General features: G+C 39.0%; 1 protein-coding gene across 1 annotated transcript in view; it reads right to left on the bottom strand.

Annotated features, from left to right (window-relative positions):
* LOC111156589 (ADAMTS like 1) overlaps nt 1-20,698 on the bottom strand; it is a 934,723-nt gene that overhangs the window by 675,970 nt on the left and 238,055 nt on the right. The window contains exon 2 of the mRNA XM_022517576.1: nt 8,859-8,978. Within this exon, the coding sequence (XP_022373284.1) occupies nt 8,859-8,978 (120 nt within the window). The remainder of the gene's footprint in view (nt 1-8,858; nt 8,979-20,698) is intronic.

Raw genomic sequence — 20,698 nt, 5'->3', positions numbered from 1 at the left:
GTGGAAGAGGCTCTATAAGCAAAGATCTGAGCTGGTAATTGCACACGGGAACACAGCGTGGTCTCAGCAAGCTGCAGGGAAGACAATCTAAATGGACGTTGTCAGAAACAAGGTTAAAGTTAAGTAGGGACCACACGAAGGGGTTTTGGCATTAAACTGTGTTTGAAGAACTCAACTTTCCTGAAACATATAATTGGCTTTGACATACAAGTACTCATTACACGAAGGGCAAAGTGGAGCTTTTGGAATATTATGTTGGTAAAGGTACATGTAGAAGCCCAGGCAGAGCGTGCGTATTTGTGGACAACTGAGAAGGAAGATGAAATCTATTACAGGTAGGAAGCTCTGACTCAAGAAACATAGAACTGGTTCTGACATAAAAGATAATTTGAGTGGTAATCAAAAAATATCACCAAAAAGCAACTCCATGAAATTTGAAGTTTCCATTAAATATCTAAGTTGAAACACAGTATTCTGGAGCTGCAAAGCCATCCAGAGTATATTTTATCTTAAAGGTCAGGAAAACGAGTTTCAGGAAGATATATGTCTTGCCTCAAGTCTCACAGCCGATTGGAAATAAAGCCTCAACCCAACAACACAAAGCCTCCTTGGGTTTTAGGCTCCATAAGTGACACTTTTACATCAAATCCCACATTTTTAGATTGGGTAAAACTATATAATTGTAGATAAAGGTCTTTTCACTTAGCAGAAATTACATATGTACAATTAAGTAATATAAATAATAGATCTTTTTTTTAGCATTCCTTTTGCTCTTTGTCAATATCAAGTTGAAATCAAACTTAATAAAGACAAAGGAAAACTAAAATGTGCTCCTTTCAAAACTTTTCATTGAGCAATAATGCTGTTATTTTTGAAGCCGAACAAAAACATGACCATGACCTTCTTCTTACTTAAAAGTTACTACTAACAGGGGCGCCTGGGTGGCTCAGTGGGTTAAAGCCTCTGCTTTCGGCTCGGGTCAGATCCCAGGGTTCTGGGATCGGGCCCCGCATAGGGCTCTCTGCTAAGCAGGGATCCTGCTTTCCTTCCTCTCTCTCTCTGCCTGCCTCTCTGTCTACTTGTGATCTCCGTCTGTCAAATAAATTAAAAAAAAAAAAAAAGTTACTACTAACAAATGTAAAAATGGTATAGAGCATTTTAAAATCAATATTTAGAGATCGTTTCTATTCAATACTATCATGCTAGTAAAGAATGTCCTTTTAATGTTTTGCTTCAATTGGCCCACCCAATTATAATCTCAGTGTAAACACCTAAATTTCTATCTACTTTGAAATAGCACCTACTTAAAAAAAAAAGTCTATCCAATTACAAAATTCTATAAACTCTGAGATGATATGAGGCATCAAGGGATCATTTTGCTCCTGCCCACAACCCACAGTATTCTGTCATATTTTCTTAAATTCAAGTGACAGAATTTGGACTCTCTGTTATAGGATTCCATTAGGCTGTCCTCTGACCTTTCTGATTCTACTCAGCACCTCCCTATGCAGATGCCTGGTGCCAGTGACCTTGTCCAGCTGCTGGCGGAGTCAGCCACTGCTCCCCCTCCAGCTGCCTTCAACTACTGATGGACACTGGACATCACCTTCACGCACAAGCAGGTCATCAGTGGTCTGTTGGAGACAGGCATTGGAACTCATCATACAGCCGGACAGTTTCAGCACTACCTCAGAAGCTGCTAAGGAACTCCTCTGAAAGTTGTCTTTTTTCATGAGCTGAACTAGCTCTTTTTATTAAGGAAGCAATAAATTACTTTTTGGTGCCCCAAGTGATTTTCTGAGGAGCAATTTAAATCACAGTCCTTAGTTAGTCTGTGCTTATTAGCAAACTTCCAAAGTAAAGCAACAAGGAATCAGCTGCTTGCATTTGTGACTGTTACTTAAGATATTCCGTAGTCATTTCAAAGTACTCTGGCTTACTTTAGGATAACTGGAAGTGGACCCTATCTCAGGAATTTGAACACTCATTTAAAGGAACAACGTTGGTGTGAATTAGGAAGAATTTCTTTAATACCAAAATTTCACTAGTACGACAGTTTCTTTGGGAAGGATCTCACAATGTGAAACCTGAAAATGTACTGGAACAGAGTCCTCAAATTCACACGTTATTTATGTATTTCTAACTAATGTTAATTTTTTTTAACAGAATTGTATATTTTTTTTATTTGAGAGGTTGTTTGGCCTTAAAAATCTGCTTGCGTGAGAGTTGGGATTTATAATGCTTCACATTTTATTAGTTCCCGTGTCTTTTAGATAATTAATCTTCATATCTATTTGTTGTTTGGAGTAAATGACAGACTCCTAGCAAATGGTGGTTATCTCATAAACAACAGATAGGAGCTGTATAAGCTGTAAGGAAATTGGAAATTGAAAAAGAAACCCCCCCCAAGGATAATGGTTTTTGTTTTTTTTTTTTTTTCAGTTAATTCCAAAGGTCAAGTGTAAGAAGTAGTCTCTCTCCTTAAATACTGAGATTCATCATCCTGACATTATTTACTAGAGCTGCAGTTCATGAACTGATAGGAGGCCTCATGATCTCGTATTCTGTTGTCATACATTTGACTACTCCTTAATTATATGGTGAGGCAAAAATGTAAATTGTGTATATACTAAATCTTGGGTACTGAGCTTTGTCACGTTATGTTTCAATGATTTGCCAGTTCAACCACTGCTAATAAAAACAGCATTTTGTGCTGATTTTTGCCAGACATTTTCCTGAAGGTTTTATTATGCATGTATTTAAAAATATTCCAATCATAAAAAGTGCGGGGAATAATAAAATAAACTTTTTTTTTGCGACCACTAGCCATTTAAACATATATTAACATCTTACCATGATCTTTTTTGAAAAATAAAATATTACAGATATGGTTAAAGTGTACTATGCACAGGGTCCCAACCTGATCTCCTTCTTTTCTGCCTATGCAGAGAGCAACCAACATTACAAAACTGGAGCAAATTTTTCCCACCCTTGGTTTATACATCATCATTTTCTCTAAACATTATCTAATAAATATTTATGTGATACTAAAATTAATATAAATTGTACATTATAAAGTAGTATCGTTTCCCCCTCAACGATATAGTTTTGAGATTGATCCAATGCATATAGATCTAGTTATTTATTTTAACTGCTTCTAGAGCATCTTATTTTATGACTAAACCACCAATAGCTCATCCACTTACCTTCTAATGAATATTTAAGGTTTTCTTTCAGTTTTAGGCTGAAACATTCAATACTTCATTGAACATCTGTGTAATTGTTTCTCTAGGGTAGGTTTCTAAAGGGAAATTGGTGGGATTTTGGCTATGCTTATACTCAACTTTATAGACATCAGAAAGTTGCTCTTCAAAGTGGCTCTATCAATTTGTACCCCAACAGCAATACAGGAGTTTCTTACTACCTTTCTTCCTTGCTGATACTGCCTTGGTTGGTTCTTTTAATTTTTGCCAATACGATGGGTACTGAATGCTGTTTTAATTTATAAATCCCTGATGACTACTAACATTGAAAATAGATTGTTAATGAGTATTAGCATGCCACTGATAAACTCTTCACCTTTGAGTTATTTTACATCTTTTCCAGACTTTTGTTCCTATAGTTTTATTACAATTGTGAGCGGTATCTTTCAAAAATTACATTTCCAATTGGTCAACACTATTGCCAAACAGAGCTGTTATTGCCCTGTCTCAAGTTGTTCTGAGAAATTTGTATAAACTCCCTACAGAAAGGTGCCTGATGCATATTTGGTCTTCTCCAAGCTTCCTCTGCCTTCACAGAAGTGTAGAAATGATGTAGACTACTTGTTTAGAATACTAAATAATCAGAAAATGTGAAGTTATATAAAATATTCATATGCTGAAGTTACTGTATTTTTTTTCAATAGTTCATGACCAGTAGAGTCAGAATGCATTAGCTAGGTCTTACAAACGCAGGCACATAAAATATTTAAAACCCTCACAGGGTGACATATTATATATACTTTGTAGGGTGTTCTGATTTTTTTCTCAGTGATATTATATTATATAACTTGAAGTAGCAAATGTACTAGAAACCAAATCTAGTCTTTCTGTCTCAGTATATCTTCCCATGGGATAGCCAATTCAAGTTACACCCATAAGGATGTCACAAAAATCACAGACTGAATGGGAATGCATTTCCACTTTTAAAACACCTGTCTCCTTCAATATCACCGCGCATTTCTTCTCTGCATAAAATCAGTTAAGAAAAAAAAATGCACTAGTCGCTAATCAATAAGACTTTATGAAGCTGTGTGCCACTTTGAGTGTTGTGTGTTTGTAATGAAAAGTTAATTCCTGTTTCTCCTTATTTCATAAGCACTGAGGGGAGACAGGTAGATCCAACCGCAGTCTTAGGAAAAGTCCAGAGGGTGTGGAATCAGGGCAGGTGGGAAGATGCTGCTTGAGAGATCAACACATTTTTAAATTTGTGTTAAAAACATTTAATTGCTCACATTCAGTAACTTAAATGCTATTGACACAGGGCTACTTCCTTGTATTTATGTACAATAAATACTCAAAAAATAGTAGTAGGCTTAGAAGTACAATTAAGCAATGAAGTTATTATCTTCAGATGTTAGCAGTTAAATTCCACTGTTTCCTCTCTCTTGGCATGTTGGGGAGGAGGTTGGTGAACACCTTGAGAACATATGGGAATGGTTATATTATGTTTTATGTAAGTGTTTATGTGTTGGTTGAACTCATTTTTCAGTTCATAGAAATAATACTTGTCCCCACCAGTTCCCCCATCTCAACTAAGGAAGAAAAAAATAATTTACTTTAAAACAGAACCATTTTTAATCAATTGGATTTTTTATTTCAGTCGAGCTTCAGAGAATTACTGACTTGACCTTGAAAACAAACTCCCTTTTCACACATGATTATGAAAAAATAGGCCTTTCTGAGGGTCCCTCTCCTGAAAGCTCACCTCTATTTTCCCAGTCATTACAGGAACACTCTACCCTTGATTGAAATAACTTATGATTTATTTTATAATAAAGTATTATTAAATAAGAAACCGCTTAAATGACTTTCATTTTGTACAAAGGTACAAGAGTGGCTTAAAAAAACTGCTTGGTGAACCACAAGTCTGCAGGCAAGTGAGGTTTGCACTAAACTACCTACTGAAGGAAATCTCATTCTGTAGTGAATTTCATGTTAATTATCATCTTAATTTTGTATCCAGCTGACAACCAAAGCCAACAGGGCCTGTTTCTCGACTATTCCAATATTGAATAATGGCTTTTGAAACAGCTCCCTTACTCTGCTTTTCAAAGTATGGACAATGGAATTAGCCCTTGGAGAGAAAGTTTCTAGTAGTAAACTAGAAAGTGTTCCTAATGCAATGTAGAAGACAATTTGTGCCACAAGGTCTTGGTTGAGGAAGTGTCACTTTAAGGTCAAAAATGACCAAAATAAAGTTTTAGGTAAAAGAGTTTTCCACAAGTCTGTTAAGTCAGGCTGTTCTGGTTTTCAAAAATTATTTGAAAGAATAAAAGAAAGAGCATGAGAGAAGAAAAATTAAAGACTTAAAATGAGGATAGCAATAATTTTACCGAATAGTGTGACAAGGTGTTTCTTACACTTAATGCTACTTCTGCCCAAAATGTTATACATACTGGGATAAATTTGTTACTTCCACAACTATAAATTTTCAATCCCCCTGCCTTCATATTCTTTATTATAAACTTATATACTGGCTTGAAAGAACATCATGGACGATAATCCCAAATGTTCTTTCATCACTTCATTAAAAACTGAAGTCATTCATGCAATTAATAAAAATACTTTGCATTTAGAAGGATTTTCACTTTTTTCTTTAAGATTTTATTTATTATTTATTTGAGAGCAAGAGGGAGAGAGCAGGGGGAGGGGACAGATAAGCAGGTTCCGTGTTGAGCAGAGCCCAACACAGGGCTCAATCCCAGACCCTGAGACCATGACCTGAGCCAAAATCAAGAGTTGGACGATTAACCGACTAAGCCATCCAGGAGCCCCAGATTTTCACATATATAAGGCCCTTCTCGTGCATATTTGCCTCAGCATGGATCCCGACCTCAAGGAGCAGAGCTGCTAATCCAGTAGGAGGAGTGAATATGACTACCACTGGGCTACTAATGATGACTCGCTTGTAAGCAGATAGAAATGGACAGATTGGGGCGCCTGGGTGGCTCAGTGGGTTAAAGCCTCTGCCTTCGGCTCAGGTCATGATCTCAGGGTCCTGGGATAGAGCCCCACATCGGGCTCTCTGCTCAGCGGGGAGCCTGCTTCCTCCTCTCTCTCTCTGCCTGCCTCTCTGCCTACTTGTGATCTCTGTCTGTCAAATAAATAAATAAAATCTTTAAAAAAAAAAAAAAGAAATGGACAGATTATGCTCAACCATTGGGAAGTGGTTTTTGTGACCTATACCAGGAAGTTTTCTCATTGATGATTCTCCCATTCCGCTTCAGAGCCTCCTCACAATGTAGCAGAGATTCATACATCTGGGCCACAAAAGGAGTTTCCGGGTCCTGGCTAATGCTACAAGTAACAATTCATGTTTGAACTCTTCCCCTTAGACAAACACAGCGAGCGGTGATTCATCTTTTAATGCCTCTTCAGAAAAATAAAGTCATATTTTATTTTTTTTAAGATTATTTATTTATTTATTTGACAGACAGAGATCACAAGCAGGCAGAGAGGCAAGCGGGGGCAGGCGGGGGAGTGGTGGGGGAAGCAGGCTCCCTGCTGAGCAGAAAGCCTGATGTAGGGCTCCATCCCAGGACCCTGGGATCATGACCTGAGCCAAAGGCAGAGGTTTAACCCACTGAGCCACCCAGGCACCCCTAAACTCATATTTTAAAAGATTTATATCCTAGGGGCCAAAAGAAGTCCTCAAATAGATATACCTTCCAAAGAAATTGACAGAATTTCACAAATTTATTAGGAAACTGGATTAGCTTCTGGTATTCAGGAAGCTTTGATCTTTTCTCTTCCTTCCCATTTTCTTGCACAGCCCCACTTCTATTTATGCTGGTAGGTAATTCCTCTTTCAGGTTAAATGCTTCCACCCCCTCCCCTCCATTCTTACAATGTCCGTGGGTTTGAGAAAACTCTGGGGCATGAACAGTTTTTATTACAATGCAAATCCAGATAATAGTATGTAACCAAACATTGGCAACACCCCTCAATGCTTGCCACGTGACAAAAATTGTATTTCGTGGCATCACTATCACAGTTCCATTACGTTCATAATTAGTTAATATTATTCAATTTCCTTTATGGTGTAAATTATGTAATAATTAGACTTGCTTCTGAGGTTTGTCCATGGTATCCACAGAGCAATACTTACTTGACCTTTTCATAGACCCAATCCAAAGTGAGCTAACATATTTCAGATTTGCATAACATCAAGTGGGACAAAATTTAAAGATAATTATGAGATAATGTTCTGAGAAAGAAGTAATAAAACTTAGGTGGGAACGTGTGTGTACCATAGCAGATCACACAAAAAAAGCCTTAAGCAAACAATAAAAGTTTAAAAGGCCGGCTCTGCATTTTCTGAGTTTACTGAGAAATATATATATATAAACCTTATGAAAATTAATTATAGTACCCTTGGGAATCTTTACCACTCTTCTGCCCATGCTGGGGCACAAGCTTTGAGAAGAATGTGAACGTCTTTCATAGAGAAGATGGAAATGACAGAAACAGTAAGTGGTGGCTGCAAGTGGCCACCAAGAAAACGGATTTATTCAGTAACTAGAAGAGAAGTTTATGAGATAAATGTGCCCAAAACGCCCTCTTGAGAGAGGCTATAGGAGGCGGGATAGAGGAGGTATAAAGAAAGCCACTTGTGTGTTTGCTTTGGACATGTTCTTTCTTTCTTCTTTCGTTTGTTCTTTCTTTTTTTAAAGACTTATTTGTTTATTTATTTGTCAGGGAGACACACAGAGAGCACAAGCAGGGGGAGCAGCAGGCAGATGGAGAAGCAGTCTCCCGGCAAGCAAGGAGCCCAATGTGGGATTCGATCCCAGGATCCTGGGATCATAACCTGAGCCGAAGGCGGATGCTCAACCGACTGAGCCCCCCAGGCACCCGCCTAAGTCATTATATTCTGACTGCAAAGGAAATCCACTGGGCTCCTCTAATTCCAGCCTGAGCGCTTCCGAGCACAAGGTCACCACCCTGAAGAGCCACACTTAAAACTTTCAGAAGTTCTTTCCGATTCTCACAATAAAGCACAGATGACAAATTACAGCTTTATTTGCAAGTAGAGAAGATCCTGGCTCTTGACATCAGTCAACTATGCTACTTGTTTTCATTTCAGAGCTCATTATGGAGACTTCCAATTTTTTGTTGTTTTTTTTTTTTCAAAACCACCACCAGAGAAACAAACTTTCATAAAATAAATATGACTAACACTTTGAAGTAAAAATAGCCACAAATAAACCAGGATGGGAAGATGGTGGAATTTCCATTGACTCATCAAACAATTTATATATAAATCTCCTTTTTCCTTCTTCACTCATTTAAATTACTACCATTTCTTGTTCAGACTCACTGGCAAAACATCAGTGATTTTCATGTGAATCCTTTGCAGGCTGCCCCAGACAAACTTAAACGCTGGACTGAAAGGTTTGCAGCTAGCCAGACCCAGGAAGGGGTAGAAAGCTGCCCCCACAGTCTATCCACTGAGCTCTCACTTTGCCTCTCCTCATGTATATGAGAAAATGCCATTCAAACCTCTTCACATTTGCTAAAACCAACCACCACCGCAAGTCAGAATCGCCAAATGAACTTCAGTGTTGCTAAGAAGAAATAAAAGAGACACTCTACCAGGTCTTCAGTTTTGTGACTATTCAAGAGGTCAGACAGGAAATCTTCATGAAGGCTCTCTCGCCGAATTAGCGTAAATTCCCTCAGGAAAACAGCCCCTTGGCTTTGGTCTCCGCATACCTAGGGAGATAAGATAGCCAATTAAGCCTTCAGACAGAGCCTGGAGGGAGGGGACACTGAGGAAATAATGTCTCTGAGTTGAAGAAACTTCTTGGATGCATTTCAAGTCCGATTACAGCAGTCAAAAACAACGCACGCAAATACATATTAATGTGAGAGCCCCTAGAGTGTTCTGGCATGTGGCTCCTTGGATGGATGCCAGGGAAGTCCGCTGCTAAGTTGGCACCTCTTTATTGACTGCCAAAATCAGAGATCGTAAGTTATCTTTGAGGCCAGGTCAAGGGTAGCTTTATTCTATCGGGCTATCCTAATGTATACGCCACCCAGGTATCTTGGACCCCCAGGGATCAATCCCTATTTCCACGGATATGAGTATCTAGGTGAATCCTGATGTCCTGTTAACTATCTACCAGATAAGAAGAAGCTGGCCTGAGCCCACAACTGACTTCCTGAGTTATTCAAGTACTTTAGAACCAGATGCCCGTCAGCTACTCTGGAGGGAGGCACTGGAGAACTTTTATCTAGAGCTTATCACATACCAGGTTCTTTACCCGTGTTATCTTACAGCAGCCCCAGGAGGTGTCTGTTATTAGCCACACTTTACAAATTAGGAACTGGAGGCAAAGAGGTTTCAGGAATTTGGCAAGTTAGTAAGTGATGAAATGAGGACTCAAATATGGGTCTGACTCTAAAACTCCCTTCTTTTCATTATCACATTGTGCTACTGAGGTCCTCAAACCTCTGGCGGAGGACACATCGTTGAGTACAACTCCCATAAATTCAAGGGGCTGTGGATTCACCCAGGCTTCCCACTACTTCTCCAAACCTGTTTGCCTACACATTATAAGACAGGACTTATATCAGCATGACTGGGTTGCTGAAAAGACAGGAGATACATGGAAATATACTTATTACATTAAATACATTTAATACATGGAAAGCATACAGTGACTGACCTAGAGGAAGTAATCAACAGATGACAGCCATAGTTACTATCAAAAGCACGTTCTCCTCAAGGAACAATTAAAAATTTCAGCTTTTAACATACATGAAATTCTTTGACCATATTTATAATGTCCGTAATAGATATTGTAAATGGGTATTGCATTATCTTCATGCTAGTATAATATTTAATTTTTATATATTTTAAATTGCACACCTTTTTATGGTATCGGTAATATCATTAGGAATACGTGGCTATTCATATTATTAATTTATGCCTTCTTCAATGTCTGTAATAATTCATAATAAATTCAAATAATTTTAATCCTTAAACTCATTGGAAAGGAATAGAATTTTCTGTAATTTATATGTAAATGGATTCTGTTATACAGCATAGTCAGTATCACTGGGGTAGACAGAGTCTTGGGCCCCCCAACTCCCTAGTATCCTATCTGTGAATATATTGCTTAACATGGCAAAGGGGCTTGGCAGATGTAATTAAGCTTACTTATTAGCTGACTTCAAAATAGGGTTAGTATCCCGGATTATCCAAGTGGGCCCAGTGTAATCATAGGAAGCCTTAAAAACAACGTTCTCTGAGCTGAGGGCAGGAGAGAAAGTCAAAAAGGTTCAAAGTATGACAAGGACTTGACCTGCCATTTTTGACTTGAAGATCAAGGCAGGAGGCACAGGGGAAGCGTGAGAGGAAAATGTGTTCTGCCAAAAATGGAGAGCTTGGAAGAGGACCTTTGCTCCAGAGGAGAACTACATCTTTGCCAATACTTTGATTGTGGCCCAGTGAGACTCTGACTGGAGAATCTAGCCATGGCTGCCAGACTTCTGACCTACAGAAACTGTGAGATAACACTTGTGTCTTGTTTTCAGCCATTAAATCTGTGGTAATTTGTTATGCAGCAATCGAAAATTGATATAATCATCAAGAGGCAGGGTCGATGAGAGGTTATCTTGTTTCTTTGCCTACACTGTTTCGTAAGAATTAGCCAGTACTGAATAAGCAGAGGTAGAATTGCAGGTAATTCTTGGAAATGGATCCTTCTGGGTAACCTAATTTATTCCTGTTACACTTAAAATTAAACTTCTCATTTCTTTTCTTATCAGGGTCAATCATTCCTGGAGTCTGTAGTTACATACACTTCAAAACCTGTCTTGACCCTGTAACGTCCCCGATCAGAAGCTTTCGGTTGGGCTCATTCCAAATTCACCTCCCTGTGCTCAAGGACTCCTCACAGCCATTCAAGTTCCAGATAAAGAGTAGCCACACTTGTGCAGCTTTTTCTCAAAAAGATCACAACCTGAGTTTAAAGTGATCTAGAATTGATGTGTTTTTGTGTCACTCTTTGCAAAAGGACTAATGTATGCTGATCGCTACTGAAGTTTCATCAATCATTTCTCCAGCAATCTTAGGCTCTTTCTAATTCTAACTCCATTATTCAAAATGGTGGCCACCTTGTCAGGCAATGTCATAGTCTTTAAAAGCTAAAAATATGAAGAGACTAATCAACTTCTGTGCATTTTCTTTGGGAGAAATTCATGCCTATGAAAAACAGGTTTCTTTTGTTAAACTGATAAAAGAAAGAGACAAACAACTCAAATATGCTGTGTTTGAGATGTCAAACACAAAGACTGAAGATGCAATGCTACAAAAAGGAAGAATAATCAGCAAACACTTAGTTCATTTGGTTTAGGTTTTAATTCTCAATCATAGCTGTGTATGTGATTTAGAAAGCATTTCAGCCTGTTTGTATTTCCCAAGAATGTTGACATTTATAAAACTCACAACTCTTACCAAGATGCTCAACTTCCCCAATACTTTGATGTGATACTAAGGCAGAAGGTCTTAATTAAGCTAAAATTCAATATTGAGAATAGATGAGAACATACAAGTTAGAGAAATGTAATTATAACCACTTTCTCCCTATAGATATCCTGTGCTTATCTGTTTCTAATTTAATTTCTATTCATGAACAATATTACTAATTAGGCAATTTAAAGTACCCAAATTAATTTGATCATTATTAAGTTAGATTTGAATATCTGTATCTATCAAACCATGGATAATAATTTTTATAGTCTGTGTGTTTTAGAAATACTGTTACAATGAAGGAGATATATAAATATATAAAGATATATAAATATGTAAATCTTAGACTTCTATTTCAAACTGATTTTCAAAATGATTACTTAAATCCAGTAGTGGGGCACCTGGGTGGTTCAGTCATTAAGTGTCTGCTTTCAGCTCAGGTCATGATCCCAGGTTCCTGTGATCGAGCCCCGCATCGGGCTCCCTGCACATCAGGAAGCCTGCTTCTCTCTCTCCCAGTCCACCTGCTTGTGTTTCCCCCCTCACTGTGTCTCTCTCTGTCAAATAAAAAAATAAAATCTTTAAATCGACCGATCAATTAGTCAATCCATCCAAAGTAGTATCTTTTATTCATTTGGGTTTTTTTTTTTCAGTTATTCATATGTACACACATTTACTCAAGTACTACCAAGTACTAGGACCTGTATTATTGGATAGAGTTCTTCCTTTCAGGGCACTGTCTCATGCATACATGGATGTAACAGAGTCTACTAGATGCTCACCAAAAGCTATCATCTTTTCCTCATCACTGGTATGCCTAAAGCCCATTTTCTAGCCTCCTCTGTAGTGAAGGTGGCCAAGGCTGAGTTTTAGTTTGTCGAAGTGACTGGTGATACACTAGGACTACTCATAAAAGTCTCCCACATTCCTTCTGTGCTCTTTTGCCCTCAGGTCCATCTGGAATGGAGACAGCCTCAGGGAAATCCTGACGTCAATTGTTAAAGGTGTCAGAGGTTCCATTAGCCTGGCTCCCTGAATGACTGTATGCAGGAAGGCCGTCCCATGACCTGTTCCCTTACCTCATATTGTAACATGATCAAGAAGTAACAGTTACTGTGTTGGAAGGTGCCCATGTTAGACACTATTTGTTACTATGGCTAACCTGCTCTAATTAATACAATGAAAAAATTCCTTTTTTTTTTTAAAGATTTTATTTATTTATTTGACAGACAGAGATCACAAGTAGGCAGAGAGGCAGACAGAGAGGGAGAGGGGAAAGCAGGCTCCCCACCTAGCAGAGAGCCCAATACGGGGGCTTGATCCCAGGAGCCTGGGATCATGACCTGAGCTAAAGGCAGAGGCTTAACCCACTGAGCCACCCAGGTGCCCCAACAATGAAAAAATTCTAAGCAAGCACAGGATGCCAGGAGAATACAGAGCAAGGTTGATTATCTCTCCAAAGAAGGATTATGAAAGACTTTAAAGTGAGGTTAAAGGAAGAGTCAGGATTTACTAGCCTGACAGGGGGAAGGGGAGGGGGTGGGGATGATTCTTGTTCCAGAAAGAGGGAAGAGCCTGGGGAAAGGCATTAAGGCTTGTGATTCCTTGTTTTTGTTTTATGAACTCAAGCATGGGCAAGAGTCTGGAGGTACATGAGAGCATGGGATGGCAACAGATCATGAGTTATGCTCACTGAAAGACCAAAGAAGCCAGTCTTGCTTGGTCTTATGAGTTTGGAAGTGCATTCTAGTAGCCTTGAGGAGGTAAGACTGGAGATGAGGGGGCCAGTTTCAGATCATGAGAACTCAAGAAGACCTGAGGGGCTAGGAGAAAAGGAAAGGACCAGAAAATCTCGTGGCCAGCTAAATGCAAGTGATAAGTCTCAGGTTATGTCTATATTTTCTGCCTGGATTTGACCAGAAGAGAAAAATGGTCGGGGCCCTTACAACAAATAGGAAATACAGCAGGAGGAGCAATTGTATGAGTTAGATGGGAAGTCTGGTTCCAGAGAAGTGGAGCTTAAGTGGAGCCTTAGGCAAAGGAAGCTGAGTTTTGTGTACTACAAGGAGACCGGTCCAGAGATGATATGTAAGTGTTGGCATCATATGGGGAGGAGATGATAAGTTGGGGTGAATGAGGTTGCCGAGGGAAAGTATGGCAAATGCGAGGATACGAGAGCTAAGAACCATCCGGGAAGAACAGATACATAACATGCAACTGGGTCTAATGGTCTAGTTATGCCGACAGAAATTATTAACAAGGACAATCCAAACATACTGCATTTCATCATTTTTAGGCGTTCTTCTATTGGTTTTCCATGAAAAGACATTCAGGAGATTACATTCAACTTGTTACAATTAGTTTTTTGAGAACCATCTATGGTTCTTTGGGCTATCATTCCCCAGCCCCTGGATTCAACTAAATATTAACTGAAACTTGAAAATTTCCGGATAACTCACAGTTTAAAAATTCTTTTTCCCACGGTTAGACCAAGTTTCCTGATTCTCGGTTTGGGAAATACAGTTACTTTACACCTGATATGGCAAAACTCCCCTTGCAGTTATAAGGTAGTTAGCATATTATAAAAGATGCAGCAAAACTGGCACCCCATTATGTTTTAGATGCAATGGTGTTAGTTTTGCAGTCAGAAAACAGAAATGTGAGAAGGAGAGAAATTTTACACATGGCCAGTGCCGATGTTAGGATTAGGAATCAGAGACAGTGTCTCTAAAAAACCCAAGTCTCAGGGTCCTGGGTGGCTCAGTCATTAAGCATCTGTCTTTGGCTCAAGTCATGATCCCGGGGTTCTGGGATCAAGCCCCGTGATGGGCTCCCTGCTCAGCGGGAAGCCTGCTTCTCCTTCTCCCACTGCCCCGCTTGTGTTCCCTCTCTCACTGTCTCTCTCTCTGTCATTATTTACTTATTAATAAATTTAAAAATTAGTATTTTTAATTTATTAATGTTATTAATAAATTAAAAAGAAAAATTATTTTATTTTTTTAAGAAATAAAATGGTAAAAAAAAATAAAATATTCAAGTCTCTATGGGATTCAAACTGGGCTATTCACCTGTAGGAGCAGGGCAAGAAAAAAGTAATCATGACTGAGTTACCTATTTCTCCAGGATTTCTAGATTCCTGAGGACTGCTCCTCAGGAATCACAAAAACTGTCATGTGCTAGAATTTGTACCCTATGGGGACGATTGCTTCTCCAATTATAATCTCATTTCCTGCTTCAAACATTGACTCCTCTTTCTGGTCCTTGGCACACGGGGGTACTCCTTAGAGAACCCAGGAATGTAGAAATACCAGCTCCCAGAATAGAGTCTCATTAGATCAAGGAAGGCATGGAAGCAATTTATTGTTGTGGTTTATGTGCTCTCGAGTGGGGCTGAGCGTTCAAACATAAAGAGATTTTAGGGAGGGACATAGGTAAATACAGGAAACAAGGAAGTCTTTCAAGTAGCTCTCTATTCTTCATCCCCTGAGAGGGAAAAGGAGGTAAAGGTAGTTTAAAATGAAAAACCAAAGTCACTGAATAATAACGAAAGGTTTTACATTTGGCTTTAGGATATAGTCAGAAACTCAAACTATGTCAACTTTTGTCTCCTGCTTCACACTCTCACTCCCATCCTGGCACCAAGCATTCCCCTGCTTGACCTGACTCTTGGTGGCTCCAGAGAATACTGGTTAGTATTCTGACCCACAGTTGTCGGCTCACGATGAACGCGATTGGTGGAAGAAAAGCTAGGAATCCCCTCCCCCCACCCAAATGTCCTACTTCTTACAAGTTTGCTCTATGGGTTGTGACTAGAATTTGGAATGTGAAAGCACAGAGCAACTGGTTCAAAGTTTGGAATCTCCGCCATCATTAAGGAAGAGCTGAAATTTCTATAGCAATTGCAATGTTGATGATAGGAATGGATTATGGCCAGAGCTTTGAAGCAGCTATAATGTTCTTACGACTCCAGGAGAAGCAGCCATTGGCTTCCAGGCTGGGAGAAAGGGATGTGGAAATAATAGAAGTTTAAACATACAAAGACACTCTCAAATTATCAGTTTATTGTTGTTCTTTCTTCATTTAGTTTTTCTGTGAAAACTGAAAGGTAGCCAAGTTCATGTCCCATGGGTCAGATTTAGGTTTCAGTACGACTTACAAAATGTAGCACTGAAAACCACACCTTTTTTTCCAACCAAAAAGATTTTGTAACATCTATTTATGTCTACATTTTGGTTCTTCATTTACTAAGAATTAAGATAGTGAAGCTGTAAGTTCTCATTAGATTAGAATAATCATCTAAACAACTTAGGTAACTGGCTACTGTGTTGTCTGAATAAACACCTATATTTAGATGACAATGGACACTGAAATGATTGGTGTCAGGGTCATGAGCACAAGTGACATTTAAATGCTTACTGAATAAATAACTGAATAGGAAGTTTCCTTGGATGCTCAAAAATCTCTAGCTCCATTTCTGAGAAACCCTATCAAATAATAGGAGAAAGTAAGAATTTATACGGACTCCAAGAGCCCAAAGGTAGCTCTGCCCCCCAATATCAATACCATCTGATCCTCAGAATCTAAGTGACTCAGAGACCAAGGGAAAGAAGAGAAAATCTGTTCCCAATCTAAAAGTATGACTGACTTCTGGTTTGAAGGAAATCAAGCCAAAGGATGAATATCCTATCACTAGCCTCTAAAATATTTATACACTAAGCCAAAAACAAGAATAGTCCTAAATGAAATCTGGGGACTAAATATACTAAGAAGTAGATTCTAAACAAAAATAAATATAGATATTTCTAACTTTACTAAAGAGTCTGCCATTTGGTAACAAATTAAGTTTGCCTGACATTAGTAAATTCCATTTGGCAATAAACAAGGGTCCCTGATATGGAAAAGGAAGTTAATAATTTTACAGTCTATTTATGTTAGGGCTATGCTAATGGACACAAATACAATGAAAAAACAAAACAAAACAAAACAAAACAAAAATCCAGCCTACTTTCAATGGCTCCCCTTCCATTAATCCCTATAACTTCATTCCTGGTAGGAATATTCAAATATAGTAAAATGGGAAAATGAATAAACAGTAATTTGATGTAAATGAAAAAATTATGGGCATATAATCTTACTAAAGAAATTTCCTCATTACAATGCAGAAAAAGTATTTCAGACACTTATGAGACTATGTCCCAAAGTAATGGTATTTGTAAATATTTCCAAATTCACAGTCACCCGTCCGAAGAGGCTCAATCCACTTACGCTGAGATCAGCAACCGTGTGTGCCCATGTTCACAAATGTGTCTAGAGAGCAGGGAGACACCGTCACTGAACAAACTGCTTTCAATGGTGGAAGAGCCCACTTAGAAAATCATCTGCTTATCTCTGAAAGTACTGTTGGTTGTTTTACGGTGGGGGGCGGGGGGCGACTCAATCTTTTTAGACAGACACTTGGTGATGAAAACAAAGCTATCCAATCCTACTACTGCCACAGCAGGCTTGTCTGTGAAAATGAAAAAGTTCTTGAAGTGGCTTCAGGTGTCGTCAGCTAATGGCTGCCAACTCTGTGAGCTGATTAGCACTGTTATACTCCCTCAAGGAAAGGCTAAATATGATCCCCAAGAAGACTGGTGCGGGGAGTGAATAAAAACATTCTCATAACCATATTTAAGCCACTGACATCTATATACCTGGTGTTTGGAGCTTAAAGACATTTCAGTATTCTGTTTGTTCTTTTACCAACTTTAATTACCATTTCTAAGGATTGTAAAGATAATTGCTAAACAGTTAAAGCAGAAAGAAGTGAGATGGAACATACTGGTCCAAAGTGCTCAGCTGGGCCTCATAATTCCTGGTACAGATGTTCATGCTTAGTTCAGGTCTGATTTAGGGTAACAGCTATAATATGGTTTGAGGCAAGGTGACCAGATGTAGCGGAATTTAAAGATCTGTCCCAGAATGTCAATGAAAAGAAACTCCATTACTCTAGCAAAATAACTTTTACGCTGTGGGGTAGCGAGGGAGTAATGCTTAAAGAGATCTACTTTATCTTTAAGGTAGATAGATAGTGACCTTGACAAGGCAAGGAGTCATTAAAACAACAATGGCGGCAAAATAAGAAATGAACAAACACATACAGAGAAATGTACCCTCACAGAACAATGTGTAAAAAAAAAAAAGTAGCAGCAAAAGGAATTCCATCAAAGGGTACGGAGGCACTGTGTATAATGTGGGCTCGATCTGCAGGTGAGCTATGGCATTTCCATAACTGACTGTAGACATGAGTGCTGAAATCGAAGTGCTAGAAAGAACTTTGGAGACCCTCTTCACCAGCCTCTTATCTTTTCAGAGGAGGGGAAACATCCATTGCCTTCTTGGGCCATCAGGTAGAGAAAAGATGTGGGTTTTGAGACAAAGCCCATGACATACATGATGGCAAAGCAGCCAAATAACTCAAAGAAGGCAACAATTTCCCCAAGAAACGTAGTAAATTCTCTTCTTCCTTACATTCCTCAAACATGTTAAGACACATTATACCCCATTCCTACCAAGTGGGGAGTGGAGTACAATTTCCAAAGTTAGGATACTCAACCTGGGAAAGATGGTAACAGCTGTGACTCAGATCTACACTTAGCGAAAGAACATACAAAACAGAAAAGGCGGAATTCCCTGTGTTTTACTCCTAAGTAGAAGTGTACATTATTGTCACATCTTCTAAAGACAAAGAGAGACAGATACGGTCTTAAAATTGCTCCTTTGTGCTTAGGTTTACACTTTAAATCTTACATGCAAAATTAAACACTCATTAATGCAAGAATTAAGAGAGTTGAGCAGTTAGAGGAGAATTGTAAGATGAAAAAAGGGAAGAACATAAAGGCTTCTACATACACACTGTGGTGGTAGGAATCAATCTTCTTTAGCTGTATACTTGGCAATGTTTACTTAGATCAACATTATTATCAGGCTTTTCTAAAGTTGCTTAGCTGAAAGGAGTTGAAATGTGGTATTTCTCCTGGTATCTCTCATATTGTGAATCAAAATGAAGATTAATTAGGGCAGAAATTCTGTCTTTGCCCTTGCTTAATTTATATTAACTCCTTTGGAAGCCATAAAGATGTGCCAGTCAGATCTCCTGCTGCAGAAAGCTTCATCGTAAGATGGCCCAGATGTACGCTGAATCCACTTCCTTCTTGCCCAGAGACTGCTTCCAGCCCTACGCTACATACAGCAGTTACCAAAGCAGCTCTATGCCCGAGAGATGGGGAGATCCTCATCCTCACCTATGACAGGTGACTTCTGCTGTAGGACTTCCTACTGGCTGGCCAAACCCTCCTCAACACTGCACTGTGGTCTGAGACTCTTCTTACCCATCCTTTCTGTTTTCTTTCCTCCACTGGGGACAGCTGAATTGCAGTCATCCTTTGGCTCTTCGGCCTCCTCTGCCTCCCTCCTCTTTTCCCCCATTAATCCTTTTGCATTCTTAATCTTGTCTTGACATCTGTTTCTGGATTTCAGCTAACACAACTTCTCTTCTTCCCAAGTGCTATGAGACTGGAACTCATGTTTCCAATTCACCATTCCTATCTATAGCAAAAAGGCCACCCGGTCTCCACGATGCCAAAGAAATGGTGAGAACACCTGGGTTTCTTTTCACTCTCTCTGCCACTGAAGTCTCAGTTAGTTCTCTACAGTAATGGGAAACAATGATCAAAATTGGTGGATAAGAGACAGCTCTGATCCTGCCTCCTGGTTCCTCACCCGGACGCCTATACCCAGCTCCAAGTTCACCCCTATTCTAGCAAGTTTCTTTGTCCTACTACTGACATGTAGGATAGTACATCCAATACTTACTGTATTCAGTTGTCCCAATGGCTTTAATTGCACACAGAAGTATCAAAGTGATAAGTTAAAGCATTTTCTAGACAAATCAACTTTTACTGTTCAATGAACTCTAGAAGCTTCTCTGTCACTGGCTAGAAGTCTTACCAACATGTACCAAGAGGAAAGAAAAAAAGGATAGTATGGTCCTATGTAGATTTACTTCCCCTTTAAGGAAATATTCAAGGCACAGTTCTATGGGTATTGCCTTAATAGTAGTAGTGTAACTCAGGTCATGTGAGTTCACCACACCCTCCCCAACCAGCACACACATACCCCATGGCCCAGTCTCTAAGAAATGTAAACACAAAGAATTGGGAGAAATGTCTATCAGTATTTAAATTGTATACATATCTTAAAGAATTTCAAATATTTACTCAGTATCTCAAGAAAATGACTGAGAAATGGGAAGGTTTACACTTAACGCATAGCAAGCGTTCTTTCAATGTCCACTCTTCCCTCCTCACCCTTATCTGTCATTCTCAATGTACTTCACAGAGATGGCAGCTGGTTCTCCAAAACTCTTGTCTCTCAACTTCCAAGTTACTTCTGAAATTCAGCCCATGTATTTCTTGGGGAAAGAGACGTGGAACACTGAATATATTTGTCATATAAATGTATTATTACTTTATTATATATTAGTAATAATTTGTTCCTATTAAAGAAGCGTAATCTTTGAAAGGAAATGAAAGCATCTGAAAGGTATATATGCATGTGATATTTATGTACGAATGTGTATATGTGCATGTGTGTTGCAAAAATCTCAATGTGACCCAAAAATGGGAGACCCAGGCACCTGATAGGTCATTTCAGGTTGGTCTGGACTTGGATATTAAAGAAAAAAAAAGAACAACTCTACACTCAACATAGTGATTATTATTACTCAGATTTCTTCAGGGCAGGGAGCCTTTAAGGAAAAAACAAAAAGTGGTGGCACTAAAAACCAAGCATGAAAGCTAACAAAGCATGGAAGCCTGCTTTTCCATTTGACCGGTGGGAGATCGGGCCCCTCCAGACTTAGAGCATCAGTGGCATGGACCAGCAAGAGTGCCCAGCAAGGACAGGGCCTATACCA

This window comes from Enhydra lutris, unplaced genomic scaffold, assembly GCF_002288905.1.
Source record: "Enhydra lutris kenyoni isolate GAN:26980312 unplaced genomic scaffold, ASM228890v2 scaffoldscaffold47, whole genome shotgun sequence".
Taxonomy (NCBI): Eukaryota; Metazoa; Chordata; class Mammalia; order Carnivora; family Mustelidae; genus Enhydra; species Enhydra lutris.
The sequence above is the reverse complement of the archived record's forward strand: the minus strand, read 5'-3'. Positions and strand labels throughout refer to the sequence as shown.